The following is a 20,458-nucleotide window of genomic DNA, read 5'->3' as shown; positions in this document are numbered from 1 at the left end:
CAGTGGAGGGGGGTCCATCATGATCTGGGGTGCTTTTTCTTTCAGTGGAACACTGGAGCTTCAGGTGGTGCAGGGTCGTCAAACTGCGGCTGGTTACGTGCAGATGTTGCAGCGGGCATCCCTCATGACTGAGGGCCCGTGTCTGTGTGGTAACAGCTGGGTTTAAAAACAGGACAACGCTGCAGTTCACAATGCTCGCTTGACCAAGGACTTCTTCAGGGAGAATAACATCACTCTTTTGGACCATCCCGCATGTTCCCCTGATTTAAATCCCATAGAGAACATTTGAGGATGGATGGCAAGGGAAGTTTATAAAAATGGCCATCAGTTCCAGACAGTTGATGCCCTTTGTGAAGCCATCTTCACCACTTGGAGCAATGTTCCCATCAGCCTCCTGGAAACACTCGCATCAAGCATGCCCAAACGAATTTTTGAAGTGGTTAACAAGAACGGTGGAGCTACTCATTACTGAGTCCTACTGAGAAAATTTTTTGTTCTGGTTTGGAGAGTTTTTTGTAATTTTTTGTGCAATGGTCTTAAACTTTTGATCAGCTGATAAACAGCCTATTTCAGTTTATTTGTTATTTTCAACAAATTACTTTTTCAAAGGGCTTTTTGTCTCACTCCCCCCTCTTGCTTTTGTATATTGTAGCTCTACTTAAAACCTCATTAAGATCCAAATGTGCAAAAGGTAAATTCTAGCTATTTTTCAACTGGTCTTAAGATTTTGATCAGGTCTGTATAGTTAGAATATAGTCTAATCACAGGAACAAGGCAAGTTTCAGAGCATATTTTGGAGGAAAATATCACTGTGGAGGGTTCCAAGAAAGAGGGAGGAAACAAGAATGTCCTATAATTTTGTCCAAGCATAACATTGGTTGTACATTAGTCTTTTGTCAGAGGGGAAAAAAAACCCTGACAAAAAAGCATCCTTGGTTAAAAAAATAAAAAACAAAAATAAATACAAAACATGGCTTAAACACAAAGAATGACAATGTTGTCTTTTATTTTTTATAAAACAAATACGTATATAAGGCACAGATGCAAATATAATCATTATACATGACAAAACAAATCACAATGAAACCAAAATAGAATTGTACTGTAAATTATATCTAACAAAGGGCAAAAGGAATGTAGTACTTGATGTAATACGATAAGTACAGTACACAAGTTGTAAATAAATACAGTGTAAATAGATACTGGTCTAAAAGAGCTACAGCAGTTACTGATCTTGTTCACAATGGAAAACGTAATTAATATTGTAAGTTGGAAGATCTTAGTCTAAAAGGACACAAGCTTTTACTTTTTCATGTTATAAACTGCATGAAAATGAAACTTCACAAGGTTTTGCTTTGATTCAAACCATTTTTAGAGAGAACAGCACCAAAAAAATACAATAAACACAAATTAAAATGACACAGCAATCATTAAAAGTCACTTATACCTAAAAATCACATCAAAAAAATCAGTGACTCAACTATTCGAGGAGATGAAGTTAGCACTGATCATGAGCACCATTTATCCTGCAGCTTAATGACATGTAGTTCTGCTACATTTATAGATGTTGACCCCTGGTGACGAGTAAAGGTAAAAGTTAGGTATAGTTTCTGTACTGACTGAAAAAAGTACAGATGGATCCTCAGAGGGCACAGTTTCCTCTTAATTGAGCAAATATAACAAAATAAGACAAATATTCTTTCAGCTGCCAGACTGTTTTTTTTTTTCATCTTTTGATAATAATTCAATCACTAATAAATGCCCTCAAAAATGTAAAGAGTGAGGAGCCTCTGGTTGCCATATTTGGTTGGTAAACACAAGAAAAGACTAATGTCACAGATTAAATGCAAATTTGAGTGAGCTAATGCTTCTGTGTCCACTTCCAGGTTTGGATTTTGGAGAGGTCAGAGTTCACAGGTGGCTAGTGGTCAGGCGTTCAGGAGACAGGCTTCTTTTGCTGTTAAATGCCTGCAAACATGAACCAAAGGGATGAAATGTCAGCAAAAATTATGACAATAAGATACTGTTAAGTCAATTAAATGGAGATTGCATTTTGCAGTACATACCCTGTGGGTCATTGGTGTGTATGCAAAGTGTTAGTAGAAAGAACAGTACATTTGAATGTGAGATAAATGATCGTTTCCACCAACATCTCTGCTCATATGTGAGTGGTTTGTTCTAGACACTTACAAGGCTGCGGGTCGGGCTGAGGGAGCGAGAGCGTACAGGGCTGGCACTCCTGCTCCTGCTCCGACTCCACTGCAAACACACACATCACCAGCAAATGCATGAACCTCCACATGGTAGTCCATGTCATGCTTTTCTCTAGACAGACTTGAATGAATTTATGCTATTGTTGAAGTATTAGAGCATCAGTACCATAGCACCTCTTCTAGTCACCGCCTCGCCCTTCACTATCACAGCATCTCCTTCCATTAGAGCGGGCCACACATGGTACATCACCAGAGGAGCGCTGAACTCTGAGTCGTAGCTACGACGATACCTGTTACACAGAGAGGCAAGATATAAATATTGATAATTATATAAGTACTTGTGCTGTGCTGTGAGGAAAGCTCAATCGAGAAATATTCTGGAATAGTGTCGAAAACTGTCTTGCAGAAAGAATTTATTTTAAACAAGATAGACACCACAAAACACTGAAAAGCAGCACTGTGTAACAATGTACATGAATTATTTCTAAAACACACATAATTTACTTGTTTTTATATTTAAATGTCAGTCTAATTATTATTGAAACACTATGGAGCTCAATCTCTATTGTCTTTTTAAAATTATTGTAATCACCTTTGTTTTTGTTGTTTTGCTCCCTTGATAAAAGAGAATGTTAAAAGGTTCTTATGCATAAATACCATGAATCCAAATTTTTCAACAAGTTACTTGAAGGAATGAAAGACGGAAGTTGTTTTCATCCAGTGGAACATCTGCTACCAGTGAAAAACCTTTGTAAACATAACATTATTACAATTAATTTTCCCCAATTTATTTTATCAGTCACATGAATTTTCCTCTTTTTGAATTAGGGCAAAACTGTAATATTTAGTGAATTTGAAGGTAGTCAGTGAAAGAGAGAGCTGTGTCTGTGTGGAGGGCGACCCCCACTGGTGGAAACAGAAAAGAACCCATTTTTCCATCACATACTGTATTTAAGACTGACCTTAGATCACTGTAAAGTTCACCATCACTGGCAAAAGCCAAGTCAAGAGGAGGATCCAGTGTCTGCATGGCAAAGGCCACCCTGCATGTCTCCCTGATCAATGTACTGATGAGGACAAAGTCCACTTCTGGTGGGAAGGAGATCCGAGGGTTCACATTCATGGTGTTGATCACGTCCTAAGGAAAACAAATCCAAAGTCAGATAAAATATTCTTCTTAATGTCTCAACTTCTTCAAAGACACACATTGTCTGAAGAGTTTAGTCTTACATTGACGCTGGCCTGTACATCATAGAGGTCCAAGTTTCTGACAATGTAGTCCACAGCTGCATCCTCAAGACTTTCAGGCCCGAAGTGGGATGAGGACAGTGTCTTTCTGACCCGTAGCTTGAACTGACGGTAAGCCAGCTTTGCTGTCCTAAAGGATTCCTATAAATGACAACATAGAAAGTCTATAACTAAAATAATAATAATAATAATAATAATAATAATAATAATAATAATAATAATAATAATAATAATAATAACTTTATTTGTATAGCACCTTTAAAAACAAAGTTTACAAAGTGCTTTGACAGAGGGCACAACAGCAGGATACACGAAGCAAGTAAAAACACTAAAACAGAAGCAGCACAATTAGAGAGATATATGAACAAGTTAATTATCAAACAGGGTCAAATTTAAAAATTAAGATTAAAAAATTAAGGTTAAAAAGGGGACAGACATCACATAAAAGCAAGTCTATAAAAATGTGTTTTAAGAAGTGATTTAAAAGATGTTACTGATTCCGCAAGCCTTATCTCCTTGGGCAAACACTATGGGAAATAACTGTAAAACAATAATTATTCTATTCCAGTTAATGACAACTGAAGTAAAAACAAAAAAAACTACAACTAAAAATAACACAAACAAGGAAACAGAGTTGCAGATAAAACCAACTTTTTACAAGTTGATAATAATGATGGCCACAATAAGGGACTTTTAGTTAACAATAATTTGTAAACAATGTGTGATATACATTGTTTCGACCTCCTATTTTCAGTTTCTGTAGATCAAAACTCTCCTTGTAATATCTATAAAAAGATAATTGATGCTACAGGTAAATGCAAATGTAAATTAATAATGGTCAGCTCCTCAAAAAAAAAAAAAACAAAACACAACTTCTAATGCATTCATAAAATCAACAAAAACTAGACTGAAATCAAAACCAATTTGAAAGACTAAATAAAAAAATAAAAAATCAAATGGACATGAAAGCATGCACTCATACCACAACAGCGATGAAGATGATTTTCTGGACCATCTCTAAGTCTGAAATGTAGCGTCGCAGCAGAGTCTGGGCCTCCAGACGCTCCACAGCATACAGGTCACTGAGGCGGGATACGAGGCGTGCGTGACGGGAGGAGTTTGTGAGCTGGGCTCTGGTGGGTGACTCACTCCTAATGGGGCTGGAGGAGCGGCTCAGTCTGGGCAAAGGGCTTGGAGAACGGCTTCTGACCAACCTAAACAAAACAGAAAGAAAAACACATAAAAACTACAGAAATCATTGGAGATACTATTTTGCGTAGTGATATCTCTATGTACTTTCTATGTATGACGTACCTCTCTTGCAGCATTGCCTTCTCTGAGCTGAGGTAGGACACTTCATCTCTCAGCAAACGGATTTGTCGCTCATAGTCATCCAGAGAGTCCAACTTCCTCTTGTAAATGTCCAGCTGCTCATGTGCAGAGCGCAAACTGAAATGCAAACACATTTAACTTTCAACAAAGATGCATCTTTAACCCTTTATTGGGCAAGTGACTATTTTTGGCCATTTCCGCACACATTACAAGACAGTGACAGCAACAGTTCCAGTGAGGACAGTGGATCAACAACCTCAGGTATCAAATCAAATATCTTTCATTGTGGCCGGTTTAAGATGCTGCAGCTCTTTCATAATTAATAGTTTAAGTTATTGTTTGTTTGTTTTTGTTTTTTCAATATTAATTGTCAGCCTTGTAAATCCAAGCTGGACTGACTGTACACATTCTGACCAAGGAAAACAAAATTCTTACTTTGTGCAGTAATCTCAACCTTGCTTTTCTGCCTTTGTCCATAATAACATACATTATATAGCCCAAATGTCGCCTAAAATTAATGTTTATTTGCAACATAATGTAGCAAACTATTACATGATCAAAAACAAATTAATTTTAGCAAAAAAAAAAAAACAAAGTCTCTGTTTTGAATGTCTGGGGTTGCCAGAAATTTGTGATGTTAAAATAGGGTCACGAGCCAAAAAGGGTTGGGAACCACTAGTGTAACTGCTTTGTTAGGTACCATGAAGTAATGGTACTAATGTAAGTAATGATGTTCAAAGATAATGTGTGTGTTGGCAGGTGTCTGAATCAGCACTTATGTTGGTCTAATGTTATAAAAGTCATGTTCTAATATTATCAAATACATGTTCCAAGCACCTTACATGTGTTTTTATTGTATTTTTTATGCATACTACTTGAATTTATTTCTATATTTTTGTCACACACAGGTAAGGAACCAAATATGGTAACTTCACTGACCTTGATTTTCTACATGACAATAAAAAATTTTGAAAAATTTCACAAAGAGAATAGTCTCGTTAGGTCCCCCAATAGCAACCTAAAGTTGACATTTTGAATTTCAGAGAATTTCTATGAATGTCCTATAAAGGGTTAGATAATATATTTCTGCAGTTGTCAAATGGACTCACTCTGCTTTCAGTTGTATAATTTCGTCTTCAGTGGCCAAAAGAGTAGTTGCTGATTTGCTCTTTGTATCATCCAGTTCCTTCTGAGCATCAGCCAGTCTGTTCAAATAAACAGACAACAGCAGTGTATGTTTATGTCATATAGCTTCAATTCATGAGACTAATACTGCGAATTCTTATTTATAACTCATTCTCTGTGGCCTGAACATTAATCTTTTGGTATTTCTTAATATTTATGATACAGTTTTGTGTCTCTCAGACTCACTCTGATCTGACAGAGTCCAGCTGGAGTCGAGTGGAGCACAGCTGGGTCTCCATCTTCTGCATATCATTCTCATGGGAGAAAGAGAGCTCCCTGATTCTCCGGTCCTTCTCCACCGAATCCTGATCAGACCAATAAACATTTTAACATGTTGTCATTCTCTGCATGGAGTAGTGTTACATAGTCATTATTACTTCTATGAGGTATGCTGTATGACCTGGATGAGCTGTAGACTGGTGTCATTAGTAACAGAGGGCCTCGCCATCGAAAAACAGGTACCGAGCCATGGCAGCAGGCGTGTTTTTAGGGTATCCACTCCACCATAGTGTCCCCCTAATTCATGAAGGGAAGACAAGATCCATTAAAGCATGCATTCACTCATCATATATCATCTGGATCATTCTTTGTGGTAGAAAAGGTCATACATGTGAATGGATGCCTTTACCTTCAGCAGCTGTCAGATTAAGGATGGTGAATAGTTGGCCTTGGATTTTGGATGTTAACTCTATCAGCTCACAACATCTGTTCAAGTTTTGGTCACAAGAAATCACCTAAGTGGGTAAAAATGACAAAAATGGTTAACAAGTAATATAAGCAGTAGAAAAGAACAGAAATGGATGAAAACCAATTTCAACAAAGATACAAAAGAATCAAGATGGATAAAGTTTTTTTTTTTTTAAACCATTACATTTAGTATATCATGAAATTATGAAACAGGAAATTAATTTGATCGTCTGGAGATGGTGTTGGATGTAATGATGTCTTAAATGATGTGAACTGTAAATGATGAATCGCAGCAGTAAGTGATGGCAGATTTTGTATTAAGAGGTTGATTTCACTATTATATTTGAAATTACTGCAGTACAAGTATTTTGTTAAAGAGGGGCAGAACATATAATGTTCTTCTTTCTGCTCCTGTTCACTCATAACTATGGTAATTTTGTTGACATATAAAAGCAGACTAAAACTAAACTAAACTAAAAGACATACTAGGGAGTGCTCTTGTTTTTGCTTATGTTGTTTGTAGAGACCAACTTTTATACACACAGAAGATAACTTTTTCCAATATCTTGTGTAATCGTTAGTTTAATTGCCTTCAGTGTGATATATGTATTGTAGATGTCTCTTCCATTACAAGTATGATGACAATGGTTTAGTTTTAATCTTCTGTATATTTCTAGTTACTTGTTCATTTTGATATAGCACACCCAAAGAGTATTCAAGTGACCCAAGATCATTACCCTCATCTACGGTCATTACCTCACGTGACAAAGCCAAACCTCTAGCCCAGTTTTGTGGCTGAAAAGTCACATTTTGAACATATTATAGACTCTATGTAACTTCAGAGTTAATACAAATTTATTCCTGTTGATGTGGGTTCTCTCCGTGAGGCTACAAGCGGAAAATGCGTTCTCCGGAAGTAGTTGTACTTAGCTCTCTTACCAGCGCAATAAAACATCTCTGGAATAGCTCAACAGTAGCCATGGCGACAAGCGTCCATAGCAACCTAACTCCACTGGGAAATCAATGTAATCTAAACAAGTGCATTCCTTTGCTGTAACGCGTTGAATTATTACATTAATAGATTAGATAGTTTAGAAGATTGTGCTTCGACCACGTCTTCCAAAATATATCAATAATGTGTAAAAATCCATTTGCAAAGTATCATAACTTATGAATAAACAGTGTCATTTCTAATCGGAAAAGGTGTTATGTGTTTTGTCTTGGGGTTAAATTTTTATTATTGAAGTGTAACTATCATTTGTTGAGGCACAAACAGGTATCGGTTCAACATTTAGCTACAGCCAGAAGTGGTTTGGTCAGATTTAGGTCGCTCATTACTTATTGATAAACTTACATGGTAGTCTTGGTGCCAGCTCTCCAGCTTGTCTTGTAAAACGCTGAACGAAGATGTATTCGTCAGTCTCCTTAAAGTGTCAGCCATGTCCTTCCGCAATAACCACAACAGCTAATCCCCGGAGGTTTAAAATGCTCCAAGTGACGGACAACAGCCCGGGGGGGTTTAACTAATCTGCAGGGGGAGTGCAGTAAAAATTCTTGTCCTGGCAGCTTTCTCCACCTACGACACAGATGCCAAGCACCGCCTCAGTTGTAGCAACCAGAAGAGGAGACGATCCGACGGAAAACACAGCATGAATGGAGCAGTTCCCTGGATGAAGCAGGGCTCTGTGTGCCTCTGTTGGTCCTCTGCGGGCTCTTTAGTGGGATGTAAATACGATTGTAATGCCATACTGTCAAACGACACCCAAGGACCGGATTGTAAACCCTGTGGATCAGTGACACACATATGATGTTTCCTCCTGTGGTTGTGCTGAATCAGGTCATAATAGACCACTTAGGACAAATTACATTATGTTAAAACAATATGAAATCATGACAATGTAGAAAAGAAAAATATTAAATCACAGCTGGTCACTATAATCTTTAACCTTTTCATGTATTAATTGTGAGAACCTCAGTCAAGATTTTTTTTTTCTTCAGTGTTTTTATTCCTCCTTAGGCATGAAAAAAAACAAACAAACAATGTGATCCAGTTTTTTTTTTTCTGTGGAGCTGCAAAAATATCCATGCATTTAATTTTTGAAGTAAAGGAACATGTGTTTAAAACCCAATATCAGATAGGGATATGAAAACAATGAAATAAAAACATGTTTAATGCTGCTAATCTGATGTCTTCTCACTTTTTAACATATTCTAATGCTATTAATTCCTCACTTCATCGTGATAATGTGCAAAAAAAAAAAAAAAAAACTTCTTGTCTAACAAAGAACAATTGATTTATACTCAAACATGTTAGTGCAGATCAGGTTCATCAAGAACAGCAACAGTAATGGTGTGAATGTCAGGATATGAGATGATGCGTAAGTGTCCACTGTGTTGGCTGATATGGAACTAAAACAACTAAACCCATTAAAATACAAGAGAACAGCTGGAGAATAACTGTCCACTGGAGTGACTTATGCATGAAAGGGTTAATGAGCATTTGTTTTTTATTGTCAGGAGCATAAAACGAGAATCTTGTGGCAATGTACACTACTACAACTACTAGAACTACTCCTACTACTATTACAATCACCATCATCATCATCATCATCATCATCATCATCGTTAGTGGAAGAACTATTTTGATGCTTCATGTAAGTAACAGTACCAATACCATATTGTGAACATCATCACCACTCATAGAAATTCTACATTCAAATATTTACAGAAACTTTTCTGAGACTCAGAAAAGTGAAAGTAACATGCAGGCTATTGTAATTTATTTATTTATTTTTTAATCATCTTTTTTCAAATTTTGCCCTTGATTTCATTTGATTTTGTTATTGTGACTGTTGATCATTGACATTGCAGGTATATGTAACAGCACTAGGGTCCAACTGGGATCACTTACTTAACCCTCCCAGACCTAAACAGCCACCAGTGACCAAAAGCATTCACTGATCTAAAATACTAAATAACTTTTAAAACACTATAGTTCTGTGAGCAAAATTAAATCATTCTGGTAAGATGCAGTTTCGCAGATTTTCATTGTCATCATTCATGATCCATTTGGACACACAAAGGCTTCTGCAACTTTGATTCACCAGTAAAACACATGTAGTCTGACAAATCATAGTGGTTGTAGATGCTTGTTTCATGGTAAATTATGATATATTTTGTAGAAAAAGTCTTTTTTTCTTCAAGTTTCTTGGTTTTGATATAACAATGTATAATAACCTTCAAATTTATTCAGAGATATGGACATCTACATGATCAGTAAATTAGATATCGGAAAATGGTAAATAATAGGATATAAATCACTTTGGAAAGGTCAAATGTAAATGAAAATTCATTTCAAAGTACAATTTAAAAAAAAAAAATATGGGGTGTCTTTTAGGATAGGTAAAATGCAGAGATTAAATGGCCCTACAGTGGTAATAAAGGGAGTTCATCTTAAAAAATAGTTCTAGGTCTTTGAGGGTTAAGTAAAAGTACCAACATTACATTATGAGAATCATCACCACTCATAAAAATTCTACATTCAAATCGCTATTTAAGTTAAAAAAAAAAAAAAAAAAAGTATGTACTGGTAGATAAATGAAAAATAAAATCTTGTAAAAGTTACCTTTTATGAGTTCAGAATGAAATCCAGTTTAGAGTCAGTTATTTTTAGAAGCTGCATTCATGTATTTGTTTAATTTTATTCCTGTAGGTTTTTAACCTTATTTGAACAACTGTGTGTGCTGTTGGTCTTTAGTCTACAATGATGCATCATATTCTGTGAGCTCATATTGAAACTCGCCTTTGAGTTTATTTATCTTCTGAAACAATAAACACTCAATCCTTCAGTTTATGACAATCAGTACATTTGGAAATATGTGAAGACCTGTCATCTAAAAAGAAACTATATCTGTGAGACAAGGGTATTCTAGGGGTATAAGAAAAGTGCTATAATCCAATTTGATCACTGATGTTTACCACAAAATAAAAGTCTCAATGGAATATAAATATAAAGTTGCAACAGTGGAAACATTTGAGTAAAGTACAGGTAATTTACATCGGGGTTTTGGGGTAGTTAAGAACAGAACTTGAGTAAAATACCACTTCTTTCCACAATTAGAAGTCCTGGCCCCTGAGCAGTTTACATATGGAAAATATGAATGGACTTGTTTTTCTATTTTGGGATCCAGCGGTCATTGGCTACTTGAACTTGGACTGTACCATTATTATTCAACATAACAGCGTTTCTTATTTAATTTTTTTTCAGAGTAAAAATATCCTCTGCACTGTTTGTTCTTACATTCATACCATATATTCTATAACTAAGTATTATACAGTCAATTTTTTAATCATATTTGCAGTTTTCCATGCTCAAACATACAAAGTGGTACGGTCCTGTCACTCTGCGAGCAGAAAGAGGGAGGGTCAACATGGCGTCGGAGCAGGTCCGTTATGTCTGATATTTGTTGTTATTATTGCATTTTATTGTCTTTACAGTTGTTTTTACATAGCATGATGATGTATATTAGGTAAAGTAGCAACCTTAAATGACAAATATGGACGCACTGGGTTACGTTATTGGTTGTGCGGTGATACCAGTGTAATAAACACTGGCCTTCGTTTCGTATTTCTAGGTATTTGAGAATAAAAGTGCGTCTTTTTAGCAAATAAGCGTCCTGACAACAAGCATATTCCGCTAATATAAGGAGTGTAAAGCCGTACAGCAGTCGAACATTTGGTTTTATTACCATTTTGTTGCTAAAATGAGTGTAGTTTATTTTTAGTTATGGCTACAGACACACAGGCTCGGGGTATTTAACACAGATGCATTCCAACGCAGAGCTCAAGAGGAGCCCAAAACCATTAGCATGATAATACATTTAGCCTTTACTGAACTATATTCATGATATTAAGAGTCTACATATACAATTAGCCCCAGTTCTGCGTTTCACCTGCCCCCTCCTCCTCATGTTTTATGCGCCACGTTTGACATAAAATCTATTTTTATTTCTTATAATACCACTTGTAAAGAAGAAAACATTCTGAATTGTAACAGGGGTGTCTAAAAATGGAGTTCTGTTGGGTGTGTAAACAGATGCTTTTCTTTCAGGAGAGTTCAAATGGGCCGGTAAAGAAGTCCATGAGAGAGAAGGCTATAGAAAGACGCACCATCAACAAGGAACACAACAGTAACTTCAAAGCAGGATATATACCTATAGAAGAGGAGCGTCTCCATAAAACAGGACTGAGAGGACGGAAGGGAAACATGGCAGTCTGCATCATTGTCCTCCTCTTCCTCCTCGCCTTAATTAATCTTATTGTGAGTTCTATAAGCCTAAATAAACTGATGACACCTGACTTAAATGTTTTGTTTGATGTGCTGTGAATCATTTCAATATCTTGTCTTTTAGATCACACTTGTCATATGGACTGTGATCCGTATTGGTCCGAATGGTTGTGATAGTATGGAGTTCCACGAGTCTGGTCTCCTGCGCTTCAAGCAGAAAGCAGACATGGGCATCGTTCATCCGCTACACAAGAGCACAGTGGGAGGGCGTAAGGATCAGGACCTGGTTATTGTCGGCAACAACAACCCAGTAAGAAAACAACATACTCTAAGTCATTGCTGAGCACACAAAATGACACCTTTGTTGGACTGCCTTTGATTCTCTTTTATTTTGTGCTTTTCCAGGTTGTGTTCCAGCAAGGTACTACTAAGCTGAGTGTAGAAAAGGACAAGACCTCGGTTGTCAGCGACATTGGCATATCTTTCACTGATCCTCGCACACAGAACACTTTCTTCAGTACAGACTTTGAGAATCATGAGTTCCATTTGCCCAAAGGAGTCAAAGTCCTCAGCGTTAAAAAGGCTTCAACAGAAAGGGTGTGTATTTGATAATAACTGTTTGATTAATGGCTCTAATAAAACCATAACTTGTTATGTCAGTATATCTAATTATTTTCACATTCTGTTCTGAGTGCATTATATTTGCTTTGCACGTTGTTCATAAGTGCATTTTATCGGACTTTAGATCACCAGTAGTGCAGCCTCTGACCTGAACATTAAAGGAGACGGCAAGGCCATAATCCGTGGAAATGAAGGAGTCAACATCATGGGCCGAACTGTAGAGTTCAAAATGGGAGGAGGCATCGAGCTCAGGGCTGTAAGTATGAAATGTGACAACTGAGCCTGTTTTCCCACTTTGGTTGAAAATCACCTTTTTTTTTTTCCTTTTTTTTTTTGCAGTGTATGAGCTGACAAAGTGTAATGCTGTGTAAATGGTAACATGCAAATTTTATATTTATTGGTGTGGTATTTTTCTCTTCGCAGGAGAACAGCATCGTCCTCAATGGATCAGTCATGTTCAATGCCACGCGGATCCCAAACTCTGCAGGAGACGTCTACTTCGATGAAGGTCTGGAAAGGTACAAACTCTGCATGTGTGCAGATGGAACTTTGTTCCGTGTTCAGGTAAAGTTTCCCAACATGGGCTGCCAGACATCAGACAACCCGTGTAAAAAAGCTCACTTTTAAACTGGACTGGAATCTGCTGTTGAGTTGTGCCATAATCTGTCATCACTGAAGTCAGACAAACCACTAACTGATGTGCGTTTTTTAATATTGTATAGTTGCCAACAATAGGACATTCTCTGCAACTCCCACACAATATTACCTCTGCAGTTCAACTCACAAATCTTTTCTTATTTTCACACTGAACATAAATTATGTTACAGAACTTTGCCTCTTGGCCAAAGATATTCTCATACTGTACCTGTAAGTGCTGAAGTATTGCTGTTCTCCTGCACATTTGACAAATTATCTTAAATACATACCAGCACTTAACACTCCTACATTTAATCTAATACTAGTAATGGTGTTTTACATTGCATTTAGTCTCCAGGTTTTGAAGCTACAGAATTTATGCATCCTCTTACCGTCCAGTATTAACAAGCTTTGTTTAGGGGATTTGTGAGATTTAACTTGCTGTTTATTGTTTCAGGCAGCTCTTTTCCTCTCTATTATTTACTGACAAGTGTGGAACACTAAATTGGTTGATTTGTGTAATACCTTCTGGTGAAGTGTCCACAATCTGGAATAAACTTTAAAAGACAAGACACAGTTTAAGCCATCCAGTAATGCTAAATCAGAGTAGGTCTCTTTTTGCACATCTTTGACTCTCTATCATGCACGTGCCAATGGATTTACAAGGGATGATATATGATAATATATATGTAATATCCTAACTTTGTTGCAAATACTTTTTTACAGGAAATACATGTTTAAAAAAATAAAACAAGTGTGTTTGCACTACATAGGACTACAGATTAATGGAATTATCTAAGATGTTCATGATTGTCATAAAGTTTAAATCATCAGTTAAAGCCTATATGGAGTGGTTTGACTTTTGTGCAATATAAGTTTTGAGTTTTATTTTGCTTTTGATTGTTTTATTACAGAAAGTTTGTTACCAATGTCATGAAGTAGTTGTATCACAGACTTGATACCTGGAGTGAAAAACTGAAAAAATATCAACCGGCCTTTTGTGGAAATTTGTCCATGATATAATTGCTATGTTTGTTTCAATAAAGAAACATGAACAAGAAACTTCGTTGCTATGTGAAACTTCTTATCATTGGTTTCTGTAAATGTCTCAGGCATTTATATTGTCATTTTAAACCATAAAAGGTTACTGTTCCACATTATACTGTTTGATTATCTATCAGAATGTGCAGGGCACGGCCATCACCATCATAAACTGTCAGGACCAGTGTTATCTATCATGTATGTAGAGGAAAACAATGACAGTAAGACATTAACCAGACATGTAAATGATTGAATGAATCACAGAATGGCATCTTTGGGCAGGTACATGTTAAGCTAGACGCAGCAAAATACTTCAGACTTTGATCAGTAACTGCTGGAGACAGTCAGAGTTAACATACTGAAAGTGCTCTGGGTGTCAAACGAGAGTCACAAGTTTTCCAGTCCACAAAATACAGGTGAGTTTGATATTCTTGATGAAGTAACTGTTTTCTGATGGGTTTGCCTTGAGATCGTTTACATTTTCCTACAATATAATATCATGGATTCTGTGAAAATGATACCTTTAGTTTGGATTTTAATGACATTTATCAGCCTTGTAAATATGAATCTTGTCATTACTTTTTTGAGTGAAGTTTATAAGTGTCATTGATGATCAGTGTGTTTTCAGGCCAGGTTGTGATGGCACTGGCACAAGGGCTGGTATTAGCTGCTGTGCTCCTCCTCATCTCCCCTGGGCTACATCGCTCCTCTCCACTGCCACTCTGTCCAGAGTCTTGTACCTGTCAAAGAGATTCCCTCCTGAACTGTTCTTCTTCTGGTCTCTCACTGGTGCCACAACAGATCCAAGACTCTGTCACTGAGCTGGACTTGTCTCATAACCTACTCAAGTCGTTCACACTCCATCAGCCACATCATAAGCTCCAGAAAGTATGGCTGGGAAACAACAGCATCACACACTTGTCTCTCTGCATAAAGAGAAACTTGGAAGGCCAGTATTTCAGGGACAGAGGTGTACTTCGTTTGAGACCATGGTGGAGATGGAGGTTCATATGTTGGGCCCCCACCCTGCAGCTGCTATCTGTTGAAAGGAATCAACTAGTGGAGCTCCCAGAGGGTGAGTCAGAGTTATACAGTGTGGTTGTACAGCCGCATATAAAACAGTAGTCATAGCACAAGAACAGAATGGACAATGAGAGTAATCTTATTAAATCACCACCAGGAATATTGTGTAGTTGTCACATGCTCTTTGTTCATTATCCATATCAGTTGTTATATGTATACATGTAAATAAATATGAAAAGTAAAAGTAGTCATGATGTAATAGTTTGCTGTTAGTGTGTTGTTCTATACATGTTTTTGCATTCATTGTTACCCCACACCCTGAAGGGGAGGCAAGGGGTATTGGTTTTGGTTCGGTTTGTTTGTTTGTTTGTTTTGTTTGTTTGAAGTATTGGTTGAATTTATACCAAATTGGGTTTATAGATTGCCAGTGAACCAGAATAGGTGTGGTTACATCTTGGGAACAGTAGATCAAAGTTAAAATTTTTAATGAATTTTTTAAATCTTTTTTTTTGTGATTTACTTATAATGGGCGAAATTTCAAATGTCTGTAGCAGCAAAACTGTTTGTTGAATTCATACCAAATTGTTTTTTTAGATTGCCAGTGAACCAGAACAGATGTCGTTACATATTGGTCAAAGTTAAAATTTTTTATGAATTTTAAAAATATTTTTTCCTCTCCTATTTACTTATAATGGGTGAAATTTCACATGTCTATAAAAACATCCATTTTGTTTCAATTTACTTCAAACTTGGCACATGTATAGAGGCAATTGATAAGCTGACATCAACACATGCATAGACATGATGACATCAGCTGGATCAATGCCAAAATAAGCTATAATACGTGCGAGGGGCGGGATTTGTTGTGCCTGGCACCACTTATTACTGCTGCATTATGTATATATTGTATTATACTGCAGTATAATAAGTTTCAGCTGTATATTTTAACTACCTTATTTATATGATTTTCACAAAACTTAGGATCAGGACCCAAAATGGGCTGCATAGCTGTCTTTATTGGGTTGCGTTAAATACACAACACACAAGATGATATATGCAATCACTGCAGTCACCCACTTAAAACAGAAGAAGAGTGTTTTCTGGTAGAGTGTATAATAGTTGACAAAAAGAACACATGAAAAGTAGAGAAGCTTAATCAACCCAGATACAACAACATGAAAATGACGTGAAAGACAAAAAAAAAAGGTTAAAAGGATTTAAAAAACAAAATATGATGAGAACAACATAAAGGACCCCCCCCCCCCCCCAAAAAAAAATAAAAAAATAAAAATAAAATATGACAATAGATTACAATATGCATTCAATTCACTCAATTCTCTTACAGAGACATGAAATAAATGAAATAGAGTTTTTGGGTCACAAGCTGTTTGGGATCCACTGTTATATAATCTTGGGCACTTAAATCTACAGCAGTGCATCAAAAAAGGTGTCTACATGGTTATCTATAATAATTAAAAAAAAAAAAAGTCAACATTTTATAACCTCTTTATGACCCTGTTTTCATTCAGCTTTACGATGATGCATTTTCCTAGTACTCCATGAGGGACTCTCTCAAACTGTAAAAAAAAAACACTTCAGCTTATCACAAACATTCACAATCAAGACATTTGGGGTTATGTCATTTTCACTGGACTGGAAGGACATGAAAAAATATAATTTGTATAGTAACCAAACCTATCAAACAAATGCAGTGGAGAGAAAAAAACATTTGCCTTTGAGATGCAGTGGAACATAAATTTACTGATGCATAAGATGAAAGTAGTCAAGTAAAGCACATTTACCTTAAAATGTACTTAAGCATTGTATTGAAGGATAGTGAATATCTGTAGATACATTCCACCAATGTGTATATACTTAATGAAAGTATATTTGCATTTTCACATTAAATAATTCTAAATTTGCAGCCCACCTGAACTACAAATCCAAATTACAAAAGCACTGTAAAATTAAGTGTGGATGGACATTTGCAGACTGCATCATTTCTATGCAATAACATACACACTTAATTCTGACTGTAATGTGTAAGTATAATAACTGAAGTGCTCCTTTCCTTATATTTTAATGAAATAGCAAAGACATTTGTGAATGTAACGACACCTCTTGTGCACCATATGTTCATGCTGTTTTCCTTATTTACAAGGTTTTCTTTTTCTCACGTTGAAAATGTGACAGCACAAATTATTATGCAATTGTTTCTTAACAGCTTGTCAGAGTTAGGGGACATAAATTGACATATTGATAGCAAGTCTGATAATGCAGTGTTGGCTGATGTAAACCTTAAATAACCTCTGGTATGCCATTGAGAAACTACAGTATGATGCTGACTTAAATGCCCTCCTCCTACACTAAATGATGCATAGAAACAGGTGAACGCAGTACAAAGTTCACTTACTCTTTCATGATATTGGAATGTACGAGGTGTATGTGTGCTTTATTAGATTTTTGCATTAAATCACACACTCTCATCGATATCCTTTATCTTTAGTACTTTGCTTTGCTCAGCAATGATTAAACCTCTGCAGATAAAGACACCGTACAGCTTTTAACCAGCCACAGCTTTTATCGACATCCCAGAGTCTCCAGAAAGGTGTAAACAAGCAGCTTGAATTTTACATTTTCCTTTGTGTTAAAAGAATTCCTTACACTTGGTTTAACATATGTGCGTTTTAAAGCAATGCGTTCACCATGGTTCTGTTAAGGCATGTGTGGACACCCCATTTACTTAGCGAGAGCTGTGTTGACACTCATAGACTCTTTCTTTCCTGCTTGGTATTCAGCTCACAGAAACCTCAGTGCCTCTTTAATGAAGCACAGGCCCACAGTGCCTTACTTCAGCCCAGCAGTCTCAGTGAGATTGTGTCAGGCTACTGAAAAGGAGAAGACAGCAGGGGAGACTGAGCACCACAGAAAAATTCTTTGCCCCTAATTAGTCATATTCTAAGTGTTCGCAGTAAAAAAAAAAAAAAAAAAAAACAAGCAAGGTGAATGTGAATTCCTAATCCAGCTATGGGATAGCTATTGATTTTTGCAGTGTCCACTTATTTTCCTTATAAATCCACAGCTGCAGGCTTATAGCTATAACCTATAGAATACAGTTATAACTGACATTAGAGCTACAAGTACTTTTAAGCTTGTGCACGACTTCAGAATGTAAAGCTTTTGAGTGATTGAGGAAACAAGAGACAAACCAACCTATTCTTACTTCCTGTTACTATAACAGGATATTCCTAGTAGTTATTGCTGTTTTCATTAGAGGTCTTGTTTTCCATCACCCAGGACTGCAATACTGCACATCCCTCCAGGTCCTGCAGCTCTCCTTCAACAGGATCTCTACTCTGCAATCAGAAGATTTCAGAAGTCTTCAGCAGCTAAAAGAGCTACACCTGCAAAACAACCTCATCACAAACATCCATCCACAGATGTTCCAGCATTTAGACCAGCTCAAGGTGATGGATTTTTTTTGTTTTGTTTTCACAATTTTCCCAAGTGTGTTGTCTTTGTCTCTATCATTTTCCTTAGTGGCCAAATTTAGAGGAAACACAGAAAATTGTTTATGGAATACAAAGGTACAATTGTTGTAACAAAAATAGCAGCCTTGTGTTTACATGCGCACTAATATTCAGTTATTAATCCAACAATATTCCAAAATTAACACAGGCCAGGCAAAGGGATGTGCTTTAAATATTCTGCCTTGTTCCAAATGTAGCATTGCCGGATTAGGAGATGTTAGATATGATGATGCAATTTAGGTGGATTTGAAATATTTATCTCAGTGACACATGACCTCTTATCTGTTTACGTCAGCTCTGTGAGTCGTATCCAAACAGAGGAGGCAGAAGCAGATGTGTACTGTATGGGCAAAAAAATGACAACATTTCTGATCAGACAGAGAAACACTAACTTTAAAATATTAGGACAGACTTGATGTCAACAGGTTTTTTTTTTAATATGTGTAAATGTTGCAATATCAACCTATTTAAGAAAGTTTAAGAAATGAAAGACTGAGGCTGTATTTGCATGGGTTGAGTAATTCATCTACAGGTAAATACCACAATGTGATGGAAAGAAGGAAAATGTACAAGCCGCTCCAGACACTTTTCTGTATTTTAACTAAAAAAACAACATCTTTGGGCATTGTTCTTGGAGTATGCTAAATATAAACAATAATATTAATAGAATATACATTTTCACCAGCTTAGTAGGAGTAGTGGCTTTATTGTCTAAACTAAAATATTGTGCATGTTAATTTAATCATTGCCTTGACATGTGTTTTACAATCAAACTGCATCCTCTCCAAGGTTCTTGATCTGAGCTTCAACATGTTGACCCGCCTTCATCCACTGACGTACCCTTTTCTTCGCAACTTGGGAGTAGATGTAAGGCTGAGTGGAAACAGTTGGCAGTGCGACTGTAACATGCTCAGTCTACAAAGCTGGATGGCCTATGACAGCAGGAAAGGTCTTCAGACTTGGAGCGTGGTGTGTGCTTCTCCCTCAGCCCACTCAGGTAGAGACCTGCTACAGGTACCAAAGGAAGACCTGAACTGCTATGATGCTGAAAACAGGCCAAAGCTCCACCAAGATATGACAGTCAACAAGGGCTCTGAGATACTGCTGACTTGCTTCACACAAGGTCATTCATTCAAATAATACCTTTCATTTAATTTGCTAATAAAATCTAATCACACTCATCCTAGAAGTGTGGAGTTTGCTTCAAGTTGGTTAAACTGACCGTAAATATTGTCTGTTTTGTCTCTTGCAGATCCATTGTGGTGGACCCCCAATGGTCAAGCATCAGTGATCCAACCTGAGGGTGGTCTGCTCATCAGTGACATCACAGAGGCTTATACAGGACTATATGTATGTGTGTCTGAATCAGAACAAAAAATTATGTCAGTGTATAATCTTCAAATCAATGAAACCAGAGGAACAAAAAGAAAAGCAAGAAGTTTACCTCAATACAGTCAAGAAATAATCCCACCAGACACTTTGAACCGGATGGGTCAGAATAGAGCAGTTTCTCAGTCTCATTTGGCTCTTGCTGTGTGTTTGTCTGTATTCATCACATTTCTAATAGCCTTCATCCTTGGGGTCCTAGCAAGACCTTTCATTTGCACTCTCTGGGGAAGAGTCACCAAAAAGAAAAGTTCCTCTGCACCTAACTC

General features: G+C 36.8%; 2 protein-coding genes across 2 annotated transcripts; one reads left to right on the top strand and one right to left on the bottom strand.

The window, feature by feature from the left end:
* Positions 1-1,727: 1,727 nt before the first annotated feature.
* spata18 (spermatogenesis associated 18) lies at positions 1,728-8,360 on the bottom strand. Its single transcript, XM_030133141.1, has 12 exons — positions 8,020-8,360; positions 6,607-6,712; positions 6,379-6,494; positions 6,165-6,283; positions 5,903-5,998; positions 4,776-4,910; positions 4,444-4,675; positions 3,444-3,602; positions 3,176-3,351; positions 2,380-2,503; positions 2,191-2,259; positions 1,728-1,968 (listed from the first exon to the last, which is right to left on the bottom strand). Exons 1-12 carry the CDS (start codon positions 8,104-8,106, stop codon positions 1,912-1,914), a joined length of 1,476 nt encoding a protein of 491 aa, XP_029989001.1. The 5' UTR covers positions 8,107-8,360; the 3' UTR covers positions 1,728-1,911.
* Positions 8,361-11,063: 2,703 nt separating this feature from the next.
* Positions 11,064-14,271, top strand: sgcb (sarcoglycan, beta (dystrophin-associated glycoprotein)). The gene is made up of 6 exons (XM_030132771.1): positions 11,064-11,110; positions 11,776-11,985; positions 12,077-12,262; positions 12,358-12,549; positions 12,698-12,829; positions 12,997-14,271. The coding sequence occupies exons 1-6, from the start codon at positions 11,096-11,098 to the stop codon at positions 13,198-13,200; spliced, it is 939 nt and encodes a 312-aa protein (XP_029988631.1). The 5' UTR covers positions 11,064-11,095; the 3' UTR covers positions 13,201-14,271.
* Positions 14,272-20,458: the final 6,187 nt, after the last annotated feature.

Source organism: Sphaeramia orbicularis, chromosome 4 (genome assembly GCF_902148855.1).
Source record: "Sphaeramia orbicularis chromosome 4, fSphaOr1.1, whole genome shotgun sequence".
Classification (NCBI taxonomy): domain Eukaryota; kingdom Metazoa; phylum Chordata; class Actinopteri; order Kurtiformes; family Apogonidae; genus Sphaeramia; species Sphaeramia orbicularis.
Note: the sequence above shows the minus strand (reverse complement) of the source record. Positions and strands in the feature narration are given on the sequence as shown.

Excerpts from the sequence above, each read along its gene's own strand:
- sgcb (XM_030132771.1), top strand. Across the intron at positions 11,986-12,076 it reads TCGCCTTAATTAATCTTATT|ATCACACTTGTCATATGGAC; the intron begins GTGAGTTCTATA and ends CTTGTCTTTTAG. Across the intron at positions 12,550-12,697 it reads AAAAGGCTTCAACAGAAAGG|ATCACCAGTAGTGCAGCCTC; the intron begins GTGTGTATTTGA and ends ATCGGACTTTAG.
- spata18 (XM_030133141.1), bottom strand. The coding sequence starts at position 8,106 with ATGGCTGACACTTTAAGGAGACTGACGAATACATCTTCGTTCAGCGTT. Across the intron at positions 3,603-4,443 it reads TCATCTTCATCGCTGTTGTG|GAATCCTTTAGGACAGCAAA; the intron begins GTATGAGTGCAT and ends TGTCATTTATAG. Across the intron at positions 2,504-3,175 it reads GAACTTTACAGTGATCTAAG|GTATCGTCGTAGCTACGACT; the intron begins GTCAGTCTTAAA and ends TCTGTGTAACAG.